The 18,742-nt window shown below is 34.2% G+C and overlaps 1 protein-coding gene across 4 annotated transcripts in view; it reads left to right on the top strand.

Annotated features, from left to right (window-relative positions):
- The window catches only part of LOC149792282 (cubilin-like), a 273,994-nt gene that overhangs the window by 226,856 nt on the left and 28,396 nt on the right, over positions 1-18,742 (top strand). For all 4 annotated transcript variants that reach the window (XM_089970837.1, XM_089970836.1, XM_089970838.1 and 1 more), the window contains exons 4-8: positions 6,272-6,489; positions 7,170-7,380; positions 7,701-7,948; positions 8,947-8,991; positions 11,779-11,962. In XM_089970837.1, the coding sequence (XP_089826963.1) occupies positions 6,272-6,489; positions 7,170-7,380; positions 7,701-7,948; positions 8,947-8,991; positions 11,779-11,962 (906 nt within the window). The remainder of the gene's footprint in view (positions 1-6,271; positions 6,490-7,169; positions 7,381-7,700; positions 7,949-8,946; positions 8,992-11,778; positions 11,963-18,742) is intronic.

Below are 18,742 nucleotides of genomic sequence, written 5' to 3'. Positions count from 1 at the left end.
CACACACCATGAGAGTAAACGTATACGAATTTATTGACGCAAAGCTCGTCATTTAATCAGACTAAATTGGTCACTGATGTTAATGGTTTGTAGCCCCAACATTGCTACTACATGTTATTGGTATCAATATTCTTTTGAATTTGTAGAATTCAAAACAGATTAAAACTTTGTTGCTATTTGTCATTGTGTAATATTAATACTACAAGACAGAATTCGTTACACGGCATAGGCTTTGCTGCGCTCGCTTAAAGGAATATTACAAACAAATCATTGCGTAATGCTCAAAGTCTTGTGACGAACCTTACTGTCATTTACATGACCTGGATTCCAGCAAAAGTGCTTCGTGTGAACGGGTGCAAGCGTTTAAAGGAAGGTATTCAATTTGCTATTCGAAATATACAATCTTCTTTCAATACTTATAAGGAAAAGAAAATGTTATTTTCACCAAAATTTCTGTCCACTAAATTAATGTCATGTATACAAGAACGCAATTTTCAAAAAATAGGAACGGTCTGTTGTATCTATTAGACAGCAACTGAACAGAAATGAAATAGGAATGTCCTATTGCATCTGCTAGACATAAATTGGATGGAAATCAAATAGGAATGGCCTTTTGTATCTGTTAGACATACATTAGACATAAATTATATAGGAATGGCTAACGTTATCTACTAGACATAAATTGGACAGAAATGGAAAAGGAATAGCCTACTTTATCTATTAGACATAAAATTGTATGTCTAACTAATATTATTGACTACTCCTATTTCATATCTGTCCCATTTATGCCTAACAGACAATATAGTCTACTCCAGTTTCAATTCCGACAAATAGTTATATCTTTATATTCCTTCAGAAGTTAACACTTTTCCAAAGAAAAGGGTAGTGAGCAATAACTCAGACATTAACATTATAAACAGTCGGTAATGATTTCTGTAAATTTTGGTGTGTTAATGTCCCAAGCGAAACATCAGTTCATTCCTGTAAGGCGCGTAAAGCAATCATTCTCCTCAGACAGGCAGCATTTACAGCAGGTACTTATTCGTTCGTACACAATCATTTTATGAGGGTGAGTGATTTGAATTTTGTTTAGTTTGCTATGCTTACTATGTGCTGTCATGATTTATAGCTTTTTATTTTGTACACCATGCATAAAGTGAGAACAGTATCAGTTGTGACAAGTTTTATACCAAAAAGTTATTGCATATAATTTGACAACAAAATATATATATCTAAACCTATCCGCCCGGTACATATGAAAGTTAGCTAAGTCAATGGAACAAACCCAATTAAATCAACAGGACAAAGAAAATATTTAATTCTCGCATCTGAATAATTGCCAGAATCGTAAAAACCACGCTTACTGGTTGTCATTTCATAAAATTACCACCTTAAAATGTTACCTTGTAGTGAGAGAATAATATTTAGTCCATGAATGAATCTTGCGAGTATCAGATAAAGCTTAGCTAAGTAATATAAATTTTAATTTGTACGTATTGTACAGTGATATCTATGTATCAAACCTTCTATTTACTACTCTGCCAAAGAGCTATCCCAGCATCCAGGTATAGTTACAACATAATAACTCATACACAGCCGTCGAAGACTGGCTAGCATCCAAGCATCCATAGGCTGATACTAAGTAAAGGAAGTATGGAGGTTTGTGAAGTTTCCCTGGCGATGTTTGAACGTCGAGGACAACTTCGTGACTTTACTCATGGAAACTCTTTTCTCGGAAGTTAATTTCGGACAGCTGCTCTTATTTCCATTAAGCCTCTCATTAGGTATTTCTTGATTGATAACGTTATTTCATGCGGTTTAATGACCTTTTTCTGGTGAGAGGTCTTTTTCGTGTTACACTAGCTATCATCAACAAATTAAAGTGTCACACGAGCGGCATTTCATCCGGTTTGTAGAGAATCACAGATCAATCAAGTTTCGTGCAATATCACTATCACGAATTTGAAAAGGTTCTTTTTTTTTAACGAGATCTAAATTGAAATTGAAAATTTACAAATTTACAAAGGAATGTTCGGATGCCAGTGTTATGTACCGTTCGTTATTTTGTGTTTCTTTTCTCTTCTTTGTCTTGAAAATAATTAAGACTCAGGGAAGATCGTGTTTTTCATTTTGCACGTGTCAGGTTCGGAAGTTAATTTATAACATTGGTGTGATATTTTGCTAGATATAACATAGGCTATGATGAACCTAATCTCTGATTTTGAAAATAAATTTATATAAAGCATTACGTAATACTTAAGTGTTGACAAACTCGATAAGTATAAATTATATATATATATATATATATATATATATATATATATATATATATATATATATATATATATATATATATATATATATATGTGTGTGTGTGTGTGTGTGTGTGTGTGTGTGTGTGTGTGTATGTGTGTGTGTTCATTTTGTTTTGACGCACGTATCCCAGTAAGTAAATACTCTTCAACCATTGCTTTTAAACACATGTATTTCACAACAAAGGTATATTTTATTATATCACTACCCAGAGACACATGTATTCAAAAAATATAAATACTCTCTTTCAACCATTTTTCTAAGATATATTAGGAAGTTGTTCGACGATCGTTACACTGTTATATTTAAGGCTTTGCAACATGAGATAAAATAAGTCATCGTGGGAACTAATGCATCGTCTAATATTACAAGGCAATTGATTTTATAGTCTTATGGGAACAATAATTCTATGCTATAGAAGACAAGACATTCCTAATGGTTAGGAACGAAATACAGATCTTACAAAAGTATTCAGTTTTGTTATCTTTTAAGTGAAACATTGCCTAACATATGTACACAAACGAGATGACTCAAATGGCCATGGTGCGTCCTTTTAAAACTTAAATTCTTCTTACCATCATGAGTGTTATCCAGACATATTTTCCTGCTAATTTTTACGCCATTGAGAGTTTCCACAAGAAAATAGCGTTTACTGCATTTTCGGATCTTTGCTAAGGCGCTGCTGAAAAGCAAACTTAATTCAAGTTTGCATCATTTTCTTATTTAAAATCCTTTTTTGTTAGGACAATCAAGATTTCTCACACATAGCAAATTTATGGACTGATAAAACACACACACACACACACACACACACATACACACACACACACATATATATATATATATATATATATATATATATATATATATATATATATATATATATATATATATATATATATATATATATATATATATATATATATATATATATATATATATATATATGTATATATATATATGTATATAGTGTGTGTGTGTGTGTGCGTGTCTGTTTATGTATGTATTTATATGTGTGTGTGTGTATGTTTAGATTTTTAACGTAGCTTTAACAATTTTATTATATCGCAACGATGTTTGCAGTGTGGCAGTTTATCGTGCTGTCTAGCAATGGGGCATCACACTGCATACATGTAGTGTCATGTCCACCCAGTCACATTATCCTAACACCAGGCCGACCCGTCGTAACAGTAACCTCCTAATGCTGAGCGCCAGGTAAAGCAGCTGTTAGTATTATTTGATGAGGCTTAGGTATGAATCGGCCGGGTGCCGCATCTAACCACTTACACCATCAGAGCGGTATGTATGTATGTATGTATGTATGTATGTATGTTTTGGACTAAACATGATCTTCATGAGGGGAATATTAAACAACTTACATATACAAAACAAACACAAAACACAAAATCTACGGAACATTCTGGATTCCTACATGTTAGAATAGTAGGGGCAATTTACAGCAAGAGATATAACTATACAACGTTGTCTGGAAATAATAGAAGAGCAGTTTCATGTGTCCATCACTTTTCGAGCCATAATGTTTTGTCCTAATTCTAAGTAGTGATCAAAGGACCTGAACAAATCGTGGCGATGTCAGAAATTATACCTCGGTAGAGTTATACATGGAGGTTCTGAAGCAAAGATTACCATATTTCAGATCTTCGTATGGCTGTATTTCAGGTGACTCTATATCCATATTTCAATGTTTATTTGACAATATTTCCAATGATTTGTTGCCCTATTTCTGATAATTCATTGCCAATATTTACACATGATTATATAACCAGTGATGATTATATGACCACACTGTGATTCTATAACAATAGTCGTGATAATATGACCATAGCCATGATGATTATATGACGATAGTGATGACTATGATCATAGTCATGATGATTACATGACCATAGTGATGATTATATGACGATAGTGATGATTATATCACCAATGTGATGACTATATGACCATAGTCATGACGATGATATGATCATAGTTATATGACCATACTATATGACCATAGTGATGATGATTATATGATCATAGTCATGATTATTATATGACAATAGTGATGATTATATGACCATTGTCATAATTATATGGCCACATTATAAGACAATAGTCATGATGATTATACCACCATTGTCATGATGATTATATGACAATAGTTATGATGATATGACCATAGTCATGATTATATGACCATATTATACGACAATAGCCATGATGATTATACGACCATAATCATGATGATCATATGACAGTAGTGATGATTATATGACAATAGTAATGATTATATGACCATAGGGATTAATTATATAACCATAGTCATGGTGATTATATGACCATAGTGATGATTATGTGACCATAGTCATGGTCATTATATGCCCGTAGTGATGAGTATATGACCATATTATAAGACTATAGTGATGATGATTTTATGACCATAGTGATGATAGTATGACCATATTCATGATTATTTGTCCATATTATAAGAACATAGTGATGATGATTACATGACCATAGTCATGATGATTATATAACAATAGTGATAAATATATGATAATAGTGATCATTATATGACTATAGTCATGATGATGATATGACCATAGTGATGATTTTAAGACCATAGTGATAATCATATGTCAATAGTGATGATTATATGACTATGGATATGATAATATGACATTAGTGATGATTATATGACAATAATGATGATTTTATGACCTTAGTCATGATCATATGGCCATAGTGATGATTATATGACCATAGTCATGATTATATGACCATAGTGATGATTATATCATCATAGTGATGATCATATGACCTGTTCTTAGATGATTTGTGACACTATTTCTGTAAATTCCATTAACATATTAGATACGATTCTTTAACCATATTCAAAATATATATATAAACATATCTCACGACTCTATGGTCCTAACATAAGTCAGAGAAAAGAAAGAGAAGCAACAAGCTTTGTAAAATTCAGCAAATATTTTGTTCCCTAGAATACTAAGTGAAAATGTAAAAACATTACGATATTGCTAATTAAATCCCAAATAATCCTAGAATAAGCAACACACGTCCTAATGGATAAAGTTCTGAATAAACTTGTGTGGACCGTTCCAGTGGTCTAGTGGTTAGAGCGTCCGCCTCGGTGAGGGAGGTCGTGGGATCGATCCCCGGCCCGGTCAAAACAAAGACTTACAAAAATGGTACGGTTTCTTCACAGAGCAAAAATCATTATGTACTTATACGCTTTCTGTAATTTACCCCACCCCACCCCCTCCCTAAACAAATGTCATGGTTATTAAGTACTATTCTTCTATATATTTCGTAATATAAGGATTGTTCATTTGTATGAATTGAGCTCACAAATAAACGTTGCAGCATAATAGAGGAGTCATGCCTTTTCCTTCAGCATTAAGAGGTTAGTATTAGGACTGGTATGGTAATATGACCATGGATATAGTCATATAATCATCACTATGGTCATATAATCATTACTATGGTCATATAATCATCACAATGGTCATATAATCATTACTATGTCATATGATCATGAATATGGTGATATAATGATCACTACTGTAATATAATCATTACTATGGTCATATAATCATCAATATGGTCTTAAAATCATCACTATAGTGATATAATCATCCTGACTATGGTCAAATAATCACCACTTTTGTCATATAATCATCACTATAGTCATATAATCATCCTGACTATGGTCATATAATCACCACTATTGTCATATAATCATCACTATAGTCATATAATCATCCTGACTATGGTCATATAATCACCACTATTGTCATATAATCATCACTAGGGTATTAAAATAATCAGTATAGTCATATAATCATCATGACTATGGTCATATAGTCATGCTTATGGTCATATAATATGGTCATAGTAACATATTTCAGATGATTCTATAACCATATTTCAGATGTCGATATGACTACGTTGACATCTATATTCAGCTTAAGGAAAGCACCGTTGACAATCTTCTGGACGGTCCGGTTTTGGGAAGGTTCTGTGGCGAATCGTTGGAGGAGCTTCCGAAACTACTTATCTCCGTTTACAATATCATCACCATTGTCTTCTTTTCTGATGCATCTAAATCAGATAAGGGGTTTCAAGGCGAATTTGAATTCATTAGCGCAGGTAATGAAAGTAAAATATATACTTGTGTGTATGCTTTTTAGAGTCAGCCAAATATGTACGCTTCGTTTCTCGTGCATTACTTCCTGCATTACTTCCTGCATTTTTTTAATGTTTTTATTAACATAATCTATCAATGCTTTAAATTACCATAATTCCGGCATTAAACGACAAGCTAAAACTATACAATATTAACGGTTTCTTCACAGAGCAAAAATCATTATGCACTTATACGCTTTCTGTAATTTACCCCACCCCACCCCCTCCCTAAACAAATGTCATGGTTATTAAGTACTATTCTCCTATATATAGTTCGTAATATAAGGATTGTTCATTTGTATGAATTGAGCTCACAAATAAACGTCGCAGCTCATTCAATGCAGCATAATAGAGGAGTCATGCCTTTTCCTTGCTCCGACCTGATAGCAATGATGATGATAATAATGAAGTTGGTGGTAGTGGTGATGGTGATGATGATGATATGGTGTGAATGTATACAATTTTCGAGCAGTAAATACCAGATGAAAATCTACTGGATTCTGTAACCATCATTTGCTACAGATGTTTAAAACTCTGAAACTTACTCGAGGTTATTTGCTGCATTAATCATTTATTATTAAAATAGCGTCTGTACAATCGTGCATAAAAGTGCGTTAACCTCAAACCTGTTCTATTGTTTTTAGATCCATACAATATTGGAATACATGATTCAAGTCACGAATGTGGTTATACAATCAATAGCAAAGGTGTAATAAGAACAGGCTACATCATGTCTCCAACATACCCTGGAGTTTACCCCGATAATTTCCGGTGCTATTATCTGCTGCAGGGTGAGAGTTTGGAGCGGATTAAATTGGTGTTTAGTCATTTTTCTCTCTTCCACGGAGGTGACTAGTGAGTATATGTTTTCACTTTTTACCAAGTGTCATGTGTGTACAGTAAGAGAGTCATACTCTTTTGGATTTAAGATTTACTAAAAAAAACACGATGATTATACGTTAAAAGGTATGCATTCAAGAAAATCAGTTTCAGTTTTTCATTTGAAAGGAAAAATTTTGTAAGATCTTGATCGCATCAAAAGATTATTTCTATAGCATTTAACAAAACGTAATATCATTAAGCTAATACTAAACAATTAAATAAATCAGTAACGAAAAAAAAATCACCTCGGATTTATTGAGAAATAATTAATTCCATTTTGTATAAAATTTCAGTTGCCCGTTCGACTACGTTGAAGTCAGAGATGGTTGCAAACCACAGTCTCAGTCAATAGGAACATTCTGTGGACAATATGAAAATGTGACGTTATATTCTTCTACAAATTGTTTATATATCGAATTTGTGACTCGTAGTGGAAGAGTCAGTTTTGACACAAATTCTTATACAAACATGGCAGACTTTGCATTTGAAAGAACGGGATTTAACATATCATATACATTTAGCAGTTATTTTGTTAGTTTAGGTAAGTCCTTCACTGCTTCTTTATTTACTTTGTTATTTATTTTAATTTTGTGAAACGTGGCTATCGTTGCAATCCAAATCCAATATAAAAAATAATCTGCTTTTTGACAGTTTTGGTTTCTCCGCTTGAACATTTGACAATGTTGCTTTATTAAAGCAAAATGGGCTTGGACACGGATTAACTAATCCAAGGCCTCTCCTAGAATAAACTGGTTTAGTATATGGCTTTGGATTGGAATGGATTTGGGTTCTATCGGATATTCTCAACACAAATGAAGTGAAATGACTCCTATACCTTTGGTTTAATTTGGCCGAATGTCTGAATATGCAGTTTACAGTCTTTAACAATGAGAATATTCATTTGTGAGCTTCGTTGAAGTTAAGTGATTCATTTGCTCCAGGTTAAATATAAATATTTTTTTAAGAATATACTATCAGAAGTCCAATATTGCATACATAATCATTATTATTGCCTTCCGTATTAAATTTCTGAACTTATGTTTTATAATAATGAAAAAATATAAGGGTGTGGATATTTATAACTGAAATTAAAGACAAATCGAAACGAAATGTAGCACAAAATTCCCTTCTATCTTTTTTCTGCTCCTCCTTTCTAAAAATCGGTATATTTTACAACTAATTTCACAGATTCAGTTGTGATGTTATAGCACTATTTTATGACATGTATATTAGAAATCATTATCCACGTATTGCATTTGTTTGATAAGCCATTTAAATAATTTTTATTTTGTTTCGTTTTTGAACTTTGATCTCGTGTGCGATCTACCTTTTCACATGTGGCAGTGTGAACATAAATATGACTTCAGGAAGGTTTTATTATTGTGGATGTTGCATTCTATCTCCGTCTGCTTTCTGTTGATTTCGTCATTCCATCTCAATTTTCTTTCTGTTGACATATTTATTCCACCGCATTTTCTTTCTTTTGACTTAGTCATTCAATCAGTTTGCTTTCTGTTAGTCATTCGATCTCAATTTCAGATTTTATTCAGAAGGAGCAGTATCAAGAACATATTCTTGGAACAGGTAGGTTTGCCGACACTAATGTAAATGAACAGGTAGGTTTGCCGACACCAATGTAAATGAACACGTAGGTTTGCCGACACTAATTATTGACAAAATGCATTAGGTAAATAAGTATGCATGTGCATTTTCAATGTTGAGTTTTGGATCGTATATGCCATATTGACTTTTAGCATAACCCCATGCATAATATTCTCCCTCCATCACTTCCGGGAGTAGAATGAACATGTTTGTTGATCTCGTGTCTATAACCTGATCATTCTTTATATTTATCGCTTTTCTACAAGACAATACTGATTATTGTGTATCCTAAATCAGGTAGTCTTTCGGTCTTTCTTTTGAGTCATATTAGAATTATCCTAAATCAGATGGTTTGTTAGCCTCCATTTGAATGATGTTAGAGTGTCACATGCTTCATACGGTATTATTTCTAATACCGGAGAAATGTGGACAATTACACTTCAAATAGCTTCCAGCCCCCAGTCAGCAATGTCGACGGTCTAGGTATATAAATAACGCAGAATGCAAACTATAACAGTTTAATAAAATATAGTAATTTATTCAATAATTGTATCGATAAATTTCTCAATCGCAATTTCTTTCGAACAAATACAAGCAATTACCTATTAACAGTTGCCAATTACTATTTCATCACATGAACTTAAAGGTCTTAAGTGAGAGCGTTTCCTTTCAGTGTTGTCTCTCTTACTCGTCTGTCAATCACTATCTGCCTCTTTTTTCTCTTTGTTACATCCGGTACCCTTGACAACGTGCTTTCCGGATCCGTTCCTCAGACACTTCCGGTGGTCTCTATCACATGGGCTTTCCTGCACTGCAAATCCAAACAATCTGATGACGTCCGTATTAACGCCTAGGGTGTCTAACTCAAACACCCACCCGGAAAGCTTCCTGTAAAATTAGAAGGGACTTAACATTCTTGTCTCCTCACTCTAATCTTAGAAAAATTCACCACACTCTCACTGACCTTTTATCAATATAATGGCGAATTAATTATTAGATCAACACATGTACTCACATCTAAAATATTCCATAGACGCTTTGTTCTGTGATACTTGTGCTATAATAATAATAATATTATTATTATGATCTGTTTCTAATACATGCATACACATCCCTAACTGATAACTTCTCGATGTAGTAATTGTCATTATCAACAGCAATCATATGCATTTCCTACCCTACAAATTATAAAAGACCCTTACAAATGTACACATATCTAATTATGCGTGGATACGTTCAACAATAACTAACTCGGTATATTTCACAATCCATATATTTATATATTGATAAAGCAAGTTCAAGTTTTAACACAATTTGCTACTAAATTCAGTTATACATTTTGATGTAACATAGTAGTAAATTACACAATGCACTTCGATTCCAGTCCAGCAAAAAATATCCTACGTTAATCTTGCAAGTTAATAATTCGCTATAAGCTAGGTTACGATATGTTGACAAATCAGCTATAAGAGGAAGATTGCAGTTCTGATAAACTATCTATAGGTAATAATGTATCAATCTTGCAACACCTATTTACGAAAGTAATACAACTATTCGGGCGAAGATATGTTACCTCAAGAAGCCTTGTTCGCAAATCCAAAGCCTAGATATCCAACTAGAATTTCCTACCCGCCTTTAACCAGTGTGAAACTTAGGAGTACAGTCTAATGACTCTCAACTTCTCTGTGATCCACCCCTGGCGAGGTTCACACATGTACTGATTGAAAAAATGGATTTAGTTCGAACATAAGCGGTTGCTTGTTTGGACTCAACCCTAGATTTAAATATTTCAGGTTTGATTGGGTACGGTCTAATCTCTTTGGAAACTGCATTAAATTAATCAGTAAGTTTAACTCTTACTTGTCACTCTCTGGTTCCCATTTTCCCAAAGGCTGAACGGTCATGCAATCACTGAAAGTTTGCAAAACAAACATCGGAGTATCTGCCCCGTCGTCCTGGTAGTAGAATCCCCTACAAATTTACCGGCGACGAGTCGTTGAATAAATGGTTAAACCACACACACACACACACACACACACACTTTCTTTGTGTCCAGAATCGGGTGTATAGACGTACTCTTACATAATGTATATCCAAGTCAGGCGCTGATGCTCTTAACTAAAAATTAACTATAAGAAGGTATGTATACATGTTGCATTAGCAAATTTTCCCACAACGTGACATAAGGCATGCACACGTAGTTACATTGGAGCTTAATCTAAATTTGTGTCCAAAGAGATATTTTCAATTAATTAATACGATCAGTCATAATTGACGATTAAATATTTGTTTACTGGTATTTCTGTTGCGCACGTATTTTTCTGCTCTCCAAGTGAAATGAGAAATATGGTATCATGTCCTTAATGTGCTCACATTATTCTCCGTCAGAAAAATAACGTGACATCAAGCAAGTTTATGTTGCCAACAATTGGCACTCATTCATCTCCTTCAGACAAATAACGTGACATCAACCAAGTTTATATTGCCAAACAGTTGGCACTCATTCATCTCCTTCAGACAAATAACGTGACATCAACCAAGTTTATATTGCCAAACAGTTGGCACTCATTCATCTCCTTTAGACGATTAACGTGACATCAACCAAGTTTCTATTGCCAACAGCTGGCACACATTGCCAATATGATGCACACTTAAATATCCTGTAGGAAAATAACGAGACATAAAAAAGCAACTTCTGTTACCAATAGATTTCACACATACATATCCTGCATAGAATCAACATTGTAACGACTTTTCTTTCTTCTTCAGAATGCGATGTAAGAATAGGTAGCAGAGGAAGAAGCAACGGTACATTTGAGTCGCCGGGGTACCGAACTACATTTCCTTTAGAGAGAACTTGCAGATTCTTTTTGGATGGTAGAATGAGCACAACGGAGTTAGAAAAAATTAAAGTCACATTTCACGATTTTGAGATACCTGGAACAATGCCGAAGTAAGTTAGTCGTTATTGTGTTCTGTCAGTTACTTTCTATGAGTCCGATAGTTAGCTCCACTGGACAGCCGATCAAACAAATCTTTTATAAACCTTTCTGATACTTCTCTGTCTTTCCTTCGGAGATCTTTTCCCTACCAAGAAGGATATTGTACCACAATAATAGCTTCTCGAGACGAAATACGTTCGAATAGATTTATGTGACTAATATACAAGAATCTACAATGTAAATAAAGACGTATATCTAAATAAATAAATGAAAATTTTATGATTTTTTTTTAAAGTTATATGTTATGGTTATTATAAGAAATGTTATATCGAGTATTCATTTTTTATAATATGATCGGGATTTGTATGGTCGTAAACGATGCTGATGACGACACTTGTTCTTGCTCGTATTAACTGATGATCCTAAACTTTAAACTTTAAACAGATCAAATTATAATTACCAAACCTTTCATCGAATTCGGCAAAAATTATAAAAGTAGCCTTATTCGGTCGATATATATATATTGAGCAGTTTATAATTTCATAAATATGTAAATATTTTGTTTCTCAAATCATTCTTTAAATGGTAATTACCTTTAGAGTTTCTTGTTTCATTCTTCAAAACTAACACGAAACTTTCTTTTACGAATTTGTCACTGTTAAGAATTTTTAAGACTGACCGTATTTTAGAACATAATAATAATAATAATAATTATTATTAATTATCAAATTAATATATATATATATATATATATATATATATATATATATATATATATATATATATATATATATATATATATATATATATATATATATATATATATATATATATATATATATATATATATATATATATATATATATATATATATATAACTTTCAAAGTATGATCGTATGCACCATGTTACAGAATGGCATGTAACTGATCCAAAAATAAAAATAAGAGAAATATAACAGTTTTATTGTTAAAAGCGTGCACGAAGGCCAGATTTATTAATCAAGACATCAGAAAATGATGGTGATAAACGTCAAAACTAACCTACATGTACGTAATTGAAAAAAGCACTACTAGAGCAGGACATAAAGAAGTTAAACTCAGTGATATTGGAAACCTTAAAGCTGACTGATAAGTGGAACGACATAAAAGCACAGTCACAATGAGATACTCACCAAACCTAAATAAGCATGCTAATTCGTTAGGATCGAAGATTGTCCACCATTCACTGGGCAGGATGTTCGAGACTCTGGGGGCGTCAAATCTAAAGAGAGCTTACCATACCTTGTGGTTTTTACTACTGGTATTATATTAAAATTTTGTTGTCTAAGATTATAGTTGCAGTGTTTGTAATGTGACAGAGTGCTCAAATAATTGAGTGCTTTTTATGAAGACTCTTATACTTCACTTGACATATATCTTAATCTACTAATGTCATCAATTATCAATTTTACTGATTATTGTGACCGAATTTGGTTTTCTGCAGAAATACGAAATAAGGTGGCATTAATTTGACGTAATAAAGCATATGTATATCAGCATCTTAGTATTAAGGGACAAATATTGGTTGAGACGTTAAAAGATGTTTGTTGGCACATCTTTGATATGTGTTTGCCAAACTTTAGTTTAATGTTTATTATCTACTGCAAGGAGTGTCATACAGGGTATATTTCATGGTTTTCTATTGTGAAACTGGCATGTTTTTGCGCATTTTTTGCTAAGAACAATGGCTTTCATTGTCTTGGGGATTTGCTTCCATACCATTGGATGCAGCCTTGTCACTGTCATGCTCTTATTTGTGGAACAGATAACATTATTTCAATCTTTATGAATGAAAGATATAGTGTCATCTTCAGCGGAATTATACGTATTGATTTAGTTAGGTAGAACAAATTCATTTATTACGATATTGAATATGGAGGTAACAGTATTGGACCTTGTGTTACTTTATGGGGCACTGTCCCAGTTATTCTATGAGGATCTCAGATTAACACGATCTTTGAGTTCTGATCAATAGGGTTTAATATTATCGATGATGTCGCTGTGCCAAAGCTCTGAATATGTATATAATATAGGTCTGAATAGGTATATAATATAGGTCCGAATATGTATATAATATAGGTCTGAATATGTATACAATATAGGTCTGAATATGTATATCATATAGGTCTGAATATGTATATAATATAGGTCTGAATAGGTATATAATATAGGTCTGAATAGGTATATCATATAGGTCTGAATATGTATATAATATAGGTCTGAATAGGTATATAATATAGGTCTGAATAGGTATATAATATAGGTTTGAATGGGTATATAATATAGGTCTGAATATGTATATAAGCAGTGAACCCATATCGAACCCATTGTCTGGGGCACCCCTCCAGTCTTTCACAAGTTTCATTAGTGTAGACTGACATCGATACCTTTTCCAATAAAAAGAAAAGGTATGAAAAGTATTATCAAAATGGAACTGGGCATGATGACATGGTAGTGGAAAGTGTGTGAGTGTATGTGTGTGTTTGTGTGTGAGTGTATGTGTGTGTTTGTGTGTGAGTGTATGTGTGTGTTTGTGTGTGAGTGTATGTGTGTGTTTGTGTGTGAGAGATATGGACTTTTAACATAACTTTAACAATGTATCGCTACGATATTTGCAGTGTGGCAGTTTATAGTGATGTCTAGCACATGCCCACATACATGTATCATCCGTCCCACCCAGTAACAATATTCTGACACACAGCCGACCATCCCCAACAATAACCTCTTAATGCTGAGCGACAAGCAATGTAGCTGTTGGTGCTATTTTTGTTTACAAGTCTTTGGTGTGACTCGGTCGGGGCTCGAACCACATCCGAGGCGGATTTCTAACTAGTTATTCCACCGGAGCAGTTGTAATGCAAGGTGAAATGTTGGCAGGTCTGTATTTGCTCTTACTTATATGATCAGACGTTTTGCAGATTGGTGTTTCTGGTGCTTTTTAAGACGATCTGAAAATTTCTCATCGTCAGTAAAATATTTAAAGACTATGCTAATTTCTGAGCATAAAGTTGGTAAGCATAATTTAAGAATTTTAGGAGGTATATTTTCAACAGATGTATAATGCTTTAGTTCAAAGAGCTCAAAATTTTGAAATCTTTTTCTGGCACTACATGTTTCAGTTTATGAGCTTCTCTATTCGCAACATTTTTTGCTTAGTAACGTGAACTTTCGCATTTAGATAAATTGCGTGCCTGTGTTGTTTCTTTCGTGACGCATGCACATTTCTAAGGTCTATAACTGGACCATAAAGACTGCCTTTATTTGTAACGATCTCGTCGTCACCAAGACAGATATAATTCCTGTCTGACTGAATCCATGTGCATGAATGTGATTGCTGCCTTGTGACCACTTTGATTCGCTGATCTCTAATCAGCAAATTCATTTCCTAATTATGGTACATCGAGAAAATAACTAGACCTTGCAGCTCAGATGCAAACAAGAAGGAGATAGTCCTTCGACATTTCATATTCGCGCAAAGTCGACCAGGAGCTAGTGCGACAATTGTAGATGAGGTTACGCGATAGGGATTGACTACAATCAAAATACCGTTATGTAGCAGCAGATTTGCAGGGCACTAATCTTAAGTCGGATCTACTTCCAATATGGCCACTTCATTCAGCCTTCAAGCATCGACCTGAATCAGTCTAGCAGTAATACCATTATTCAACAACAAACTACTTCACCGAATTTATTCGTCTCCAACGCAGTATATATTTCATAAGCACCAGTAGCTCAACGTGTGTCATCTAATGCAGACCCCTGGAGTTTCATTGGAAATACTAGCCGTAATTGACGTCGTATACGAGAATCTGCGTACGCTAATGGCATGTGGTAAATAAAGCCAATCTTATCACTCTTTCGATATTTTAAGAAACAGATCCATAAAGTCAAGATGACAAGGCTGAAAAGAATGTTCCCGGATATAATAATCATCTCAATCACAGTGAGTTTATAACGACTTCCGGAAAGTTTAAACGCCACGAACAGTGTTTCATTGAGGTTGATATAACAAAAGTTGCCAAATGCCTAGTAAGGTGACATCTATTTATGATTGCCAAAGACGACAAACGGATGTGCATTATTATGACCTTTCTTGATAGATGCTTGATGGAAAAGAACTATGTAACAATTTGAATGCCACTCGAGGTTGCACCGGTACTACTTGCCTATGCATACAAACCTACAAGCAGTACAGGTCCGAAACACGTGGGTCAGCTACCTGTCCAACGTACCAAATCGACAATAATTACAGAACAACTCGCAATGTTAATAAACTCAAACGACAGTAGCCGAGAAGACTGAACGAATTTTGACCGAATTTCTTGCCAATTGATTAATTTTTATTAACATACCACGATTGCATGTTGGACTCATTCATCTTCGTGATCAAACCTTTGTTTGCTGTTTATGCACAGGTATAGTTGCGATATTATGGTAAATCAAATTCATTTATCTAAACGTGAATGGCCTAACGTGTTCTTTGCTTCCCAACAAGTGTCCGTTGTTGATCAGTTATTTGAAAGAAAATGTTAGTAAGGCCTCATACTTGTTCCTTTGCCCTCTCCATCATACCAAACTACTGTGTTGTCCCTATAGGTGTGGCAGAAGGTGAGTATAGAAGGATAAGAAGCCCGTTACAGACCAGTCATCTGCCCATGGTGATGAGGTATATCAACGAATAAATCGAGTTCTTGACAATGACAGATGCTTCTAACTTTCGAAAAGATTGACAATGTCATCCACATTATTTAAAAGTATGGTAGGAGAGTTATAGTGTGTAAAACATATATTTCAGACGCTTTTAAAAACGGATTTATAATACACTGCACAATGACATTTTTTTATCCGAAACGGAAAGGACATTATTATGTTTGTGTACGACTTCGATTTGGATCACATTCAGATAATAGACACTCTTTTTGCATGTGGTAAAAAAAACTATGGGTCTGTTGATTAGAGTTTTCAGTCGATTCAAGACTCTGAAAAAATGCAAGCCCGTTTTAATCCATGATAAAGTTAAACGTACTTGCGGACTGCATAAATAATTCCTTAACGATTTGTCAGAAATCGAAGTGCCCCAGTACCAGGCTATGTCAGAATAACATATTCTATCATGGAGTTCTTTTGTGTCTAATCACATCCGACTATATACTCAAGTCAGCGAACTCTATCATTATATGCATTTAGATGCAAACGTTTGAAAGGAATGATACATGTGGCATTAATTTCGGGTTACTGGAATGGGAATTTCTATTTTCATGACCAATGCTTCTTAACACTTGGTGAGCTAAAATTATTCAAGGATGCTTCATCCACAGAGGGATATGGGGTGAGGTTTGCAGCTGCATGTGTGAAGTGTTTGAAATGAAAGATATCTTCGCAGTGGATAATGACGTTTCTTTTGCATTCAGGAATGTGTGTCCTGTTGTGGTTACTGTGATTATTTGAGTAAAGAAAAGACAAGAACATACATATCATTCCTGTGTGATAATATGGCCACATTAGGGGAAATCAAAATGATGAATAATGAATGTTTATATGTAAACTGACCAGGTGTACAGCTTCTTGCAACATTAATTCTTTTTCTGCCGAACACACTGCTGTAAATACAAAATAGAGATAAAGTAATACCCGGCCTTCAGTTTCAGAAATCCGTACGCTGTTTCCTGAGGTTAATTTACGGCTCTATAAATTCTCCTTTTCCTCAGTCTGAGTTCCAATGGAAATGGAGAAAGAAATAAACATTTTATGAAACCAAGGTTTAAGTCCTTCCACCGCCTACAACACTAAATTCAATGTTTTCAGTAGTTTCCTGCTCATATGTAGCTTAACCTCTAATATGCTGCATTTACCATCTGTTACACCGGTCATCTAAATTTACTTCCTTGCGCACTGCAATAGAATTTTAAAGTTAAGCCATAAAAATAAGAATGTGCCGTCCTGGCGTTGTTCATAAGGCCGGCATACAATCACTTTTCTTAAATAATTTGCCTCTTCTCGCCATCCAAAAATCCATGGTTCGTGTACATGATTACGCCGCCTATTCAATATAAACTTTCTGCAAGCACGTGTGCAAGTCTGAGAGATGGAGCATTTGAGTTTGACACAGAGTTGTCGTTATTAAACGTCTACATTGTAGCTTTTACTGCTTTCTGCGACGTTGAGGATATGTTATTAGAGATAGTTTCAATTGTACATTTTCACATATAAACTGTTTTTCTCACTCCAAAGTCTTCTTAAACATACCTTTTTCCGAAAGGATGTGTCTGTTGGGCTACATACCACATGTCTGGATATATGCAATTACACTGCAATGAAGCTCTGAAAGTTACGTAACGATTTTCATGCCAATCATTTACCCCACCCATTCAGTTTAAACGTTATCAAGGAAAGTTTATTTTTTTACTATCATGCCACTTATCCTCCGTAGACTGGGAACTGACACTTACCATGATAGTGGGCATTCCTTCCGACTTCAGCATCTACAGATCATCTGGAAGATCAAATGATTGAAGGCATTGATCGATGGTCATCAGACATTTACACCAGATACATAAGTATTCCACTATTCGGTGCAATGTCTAGGGAAGTGGAACGTGATACACACACATTATTACGATGCTAGCACTCGACATACATGGATGGAAGGTGTTGCATTCGCACTGTACCTCCGTGTTTGCTACTATTCTGGTTCGATCCATTTTCTACAGTGGTTCATTGTACTTGCGTAGTCATGATGTGCGTAGAAGTAA

This window comes from Sinohyriopsis cumingii, chromosome 9 (genome assembly GCF_028554795.1).
Source record: "Sinohyriopsis cumingii isolate HCF-2022 chromosome 9, ASM2855479v2, whole genome shotgun sequence".
Lineage (NCBI taxonomy): Eukaryota > Metazoa > Mollusca > Bivalvia > Unionida > Unionidae > Sinohyriopsis > Sinohyriopsis cumingii.
This window is presented reverse-complemented; position numbering and strand designations above follow the sequence as displayed.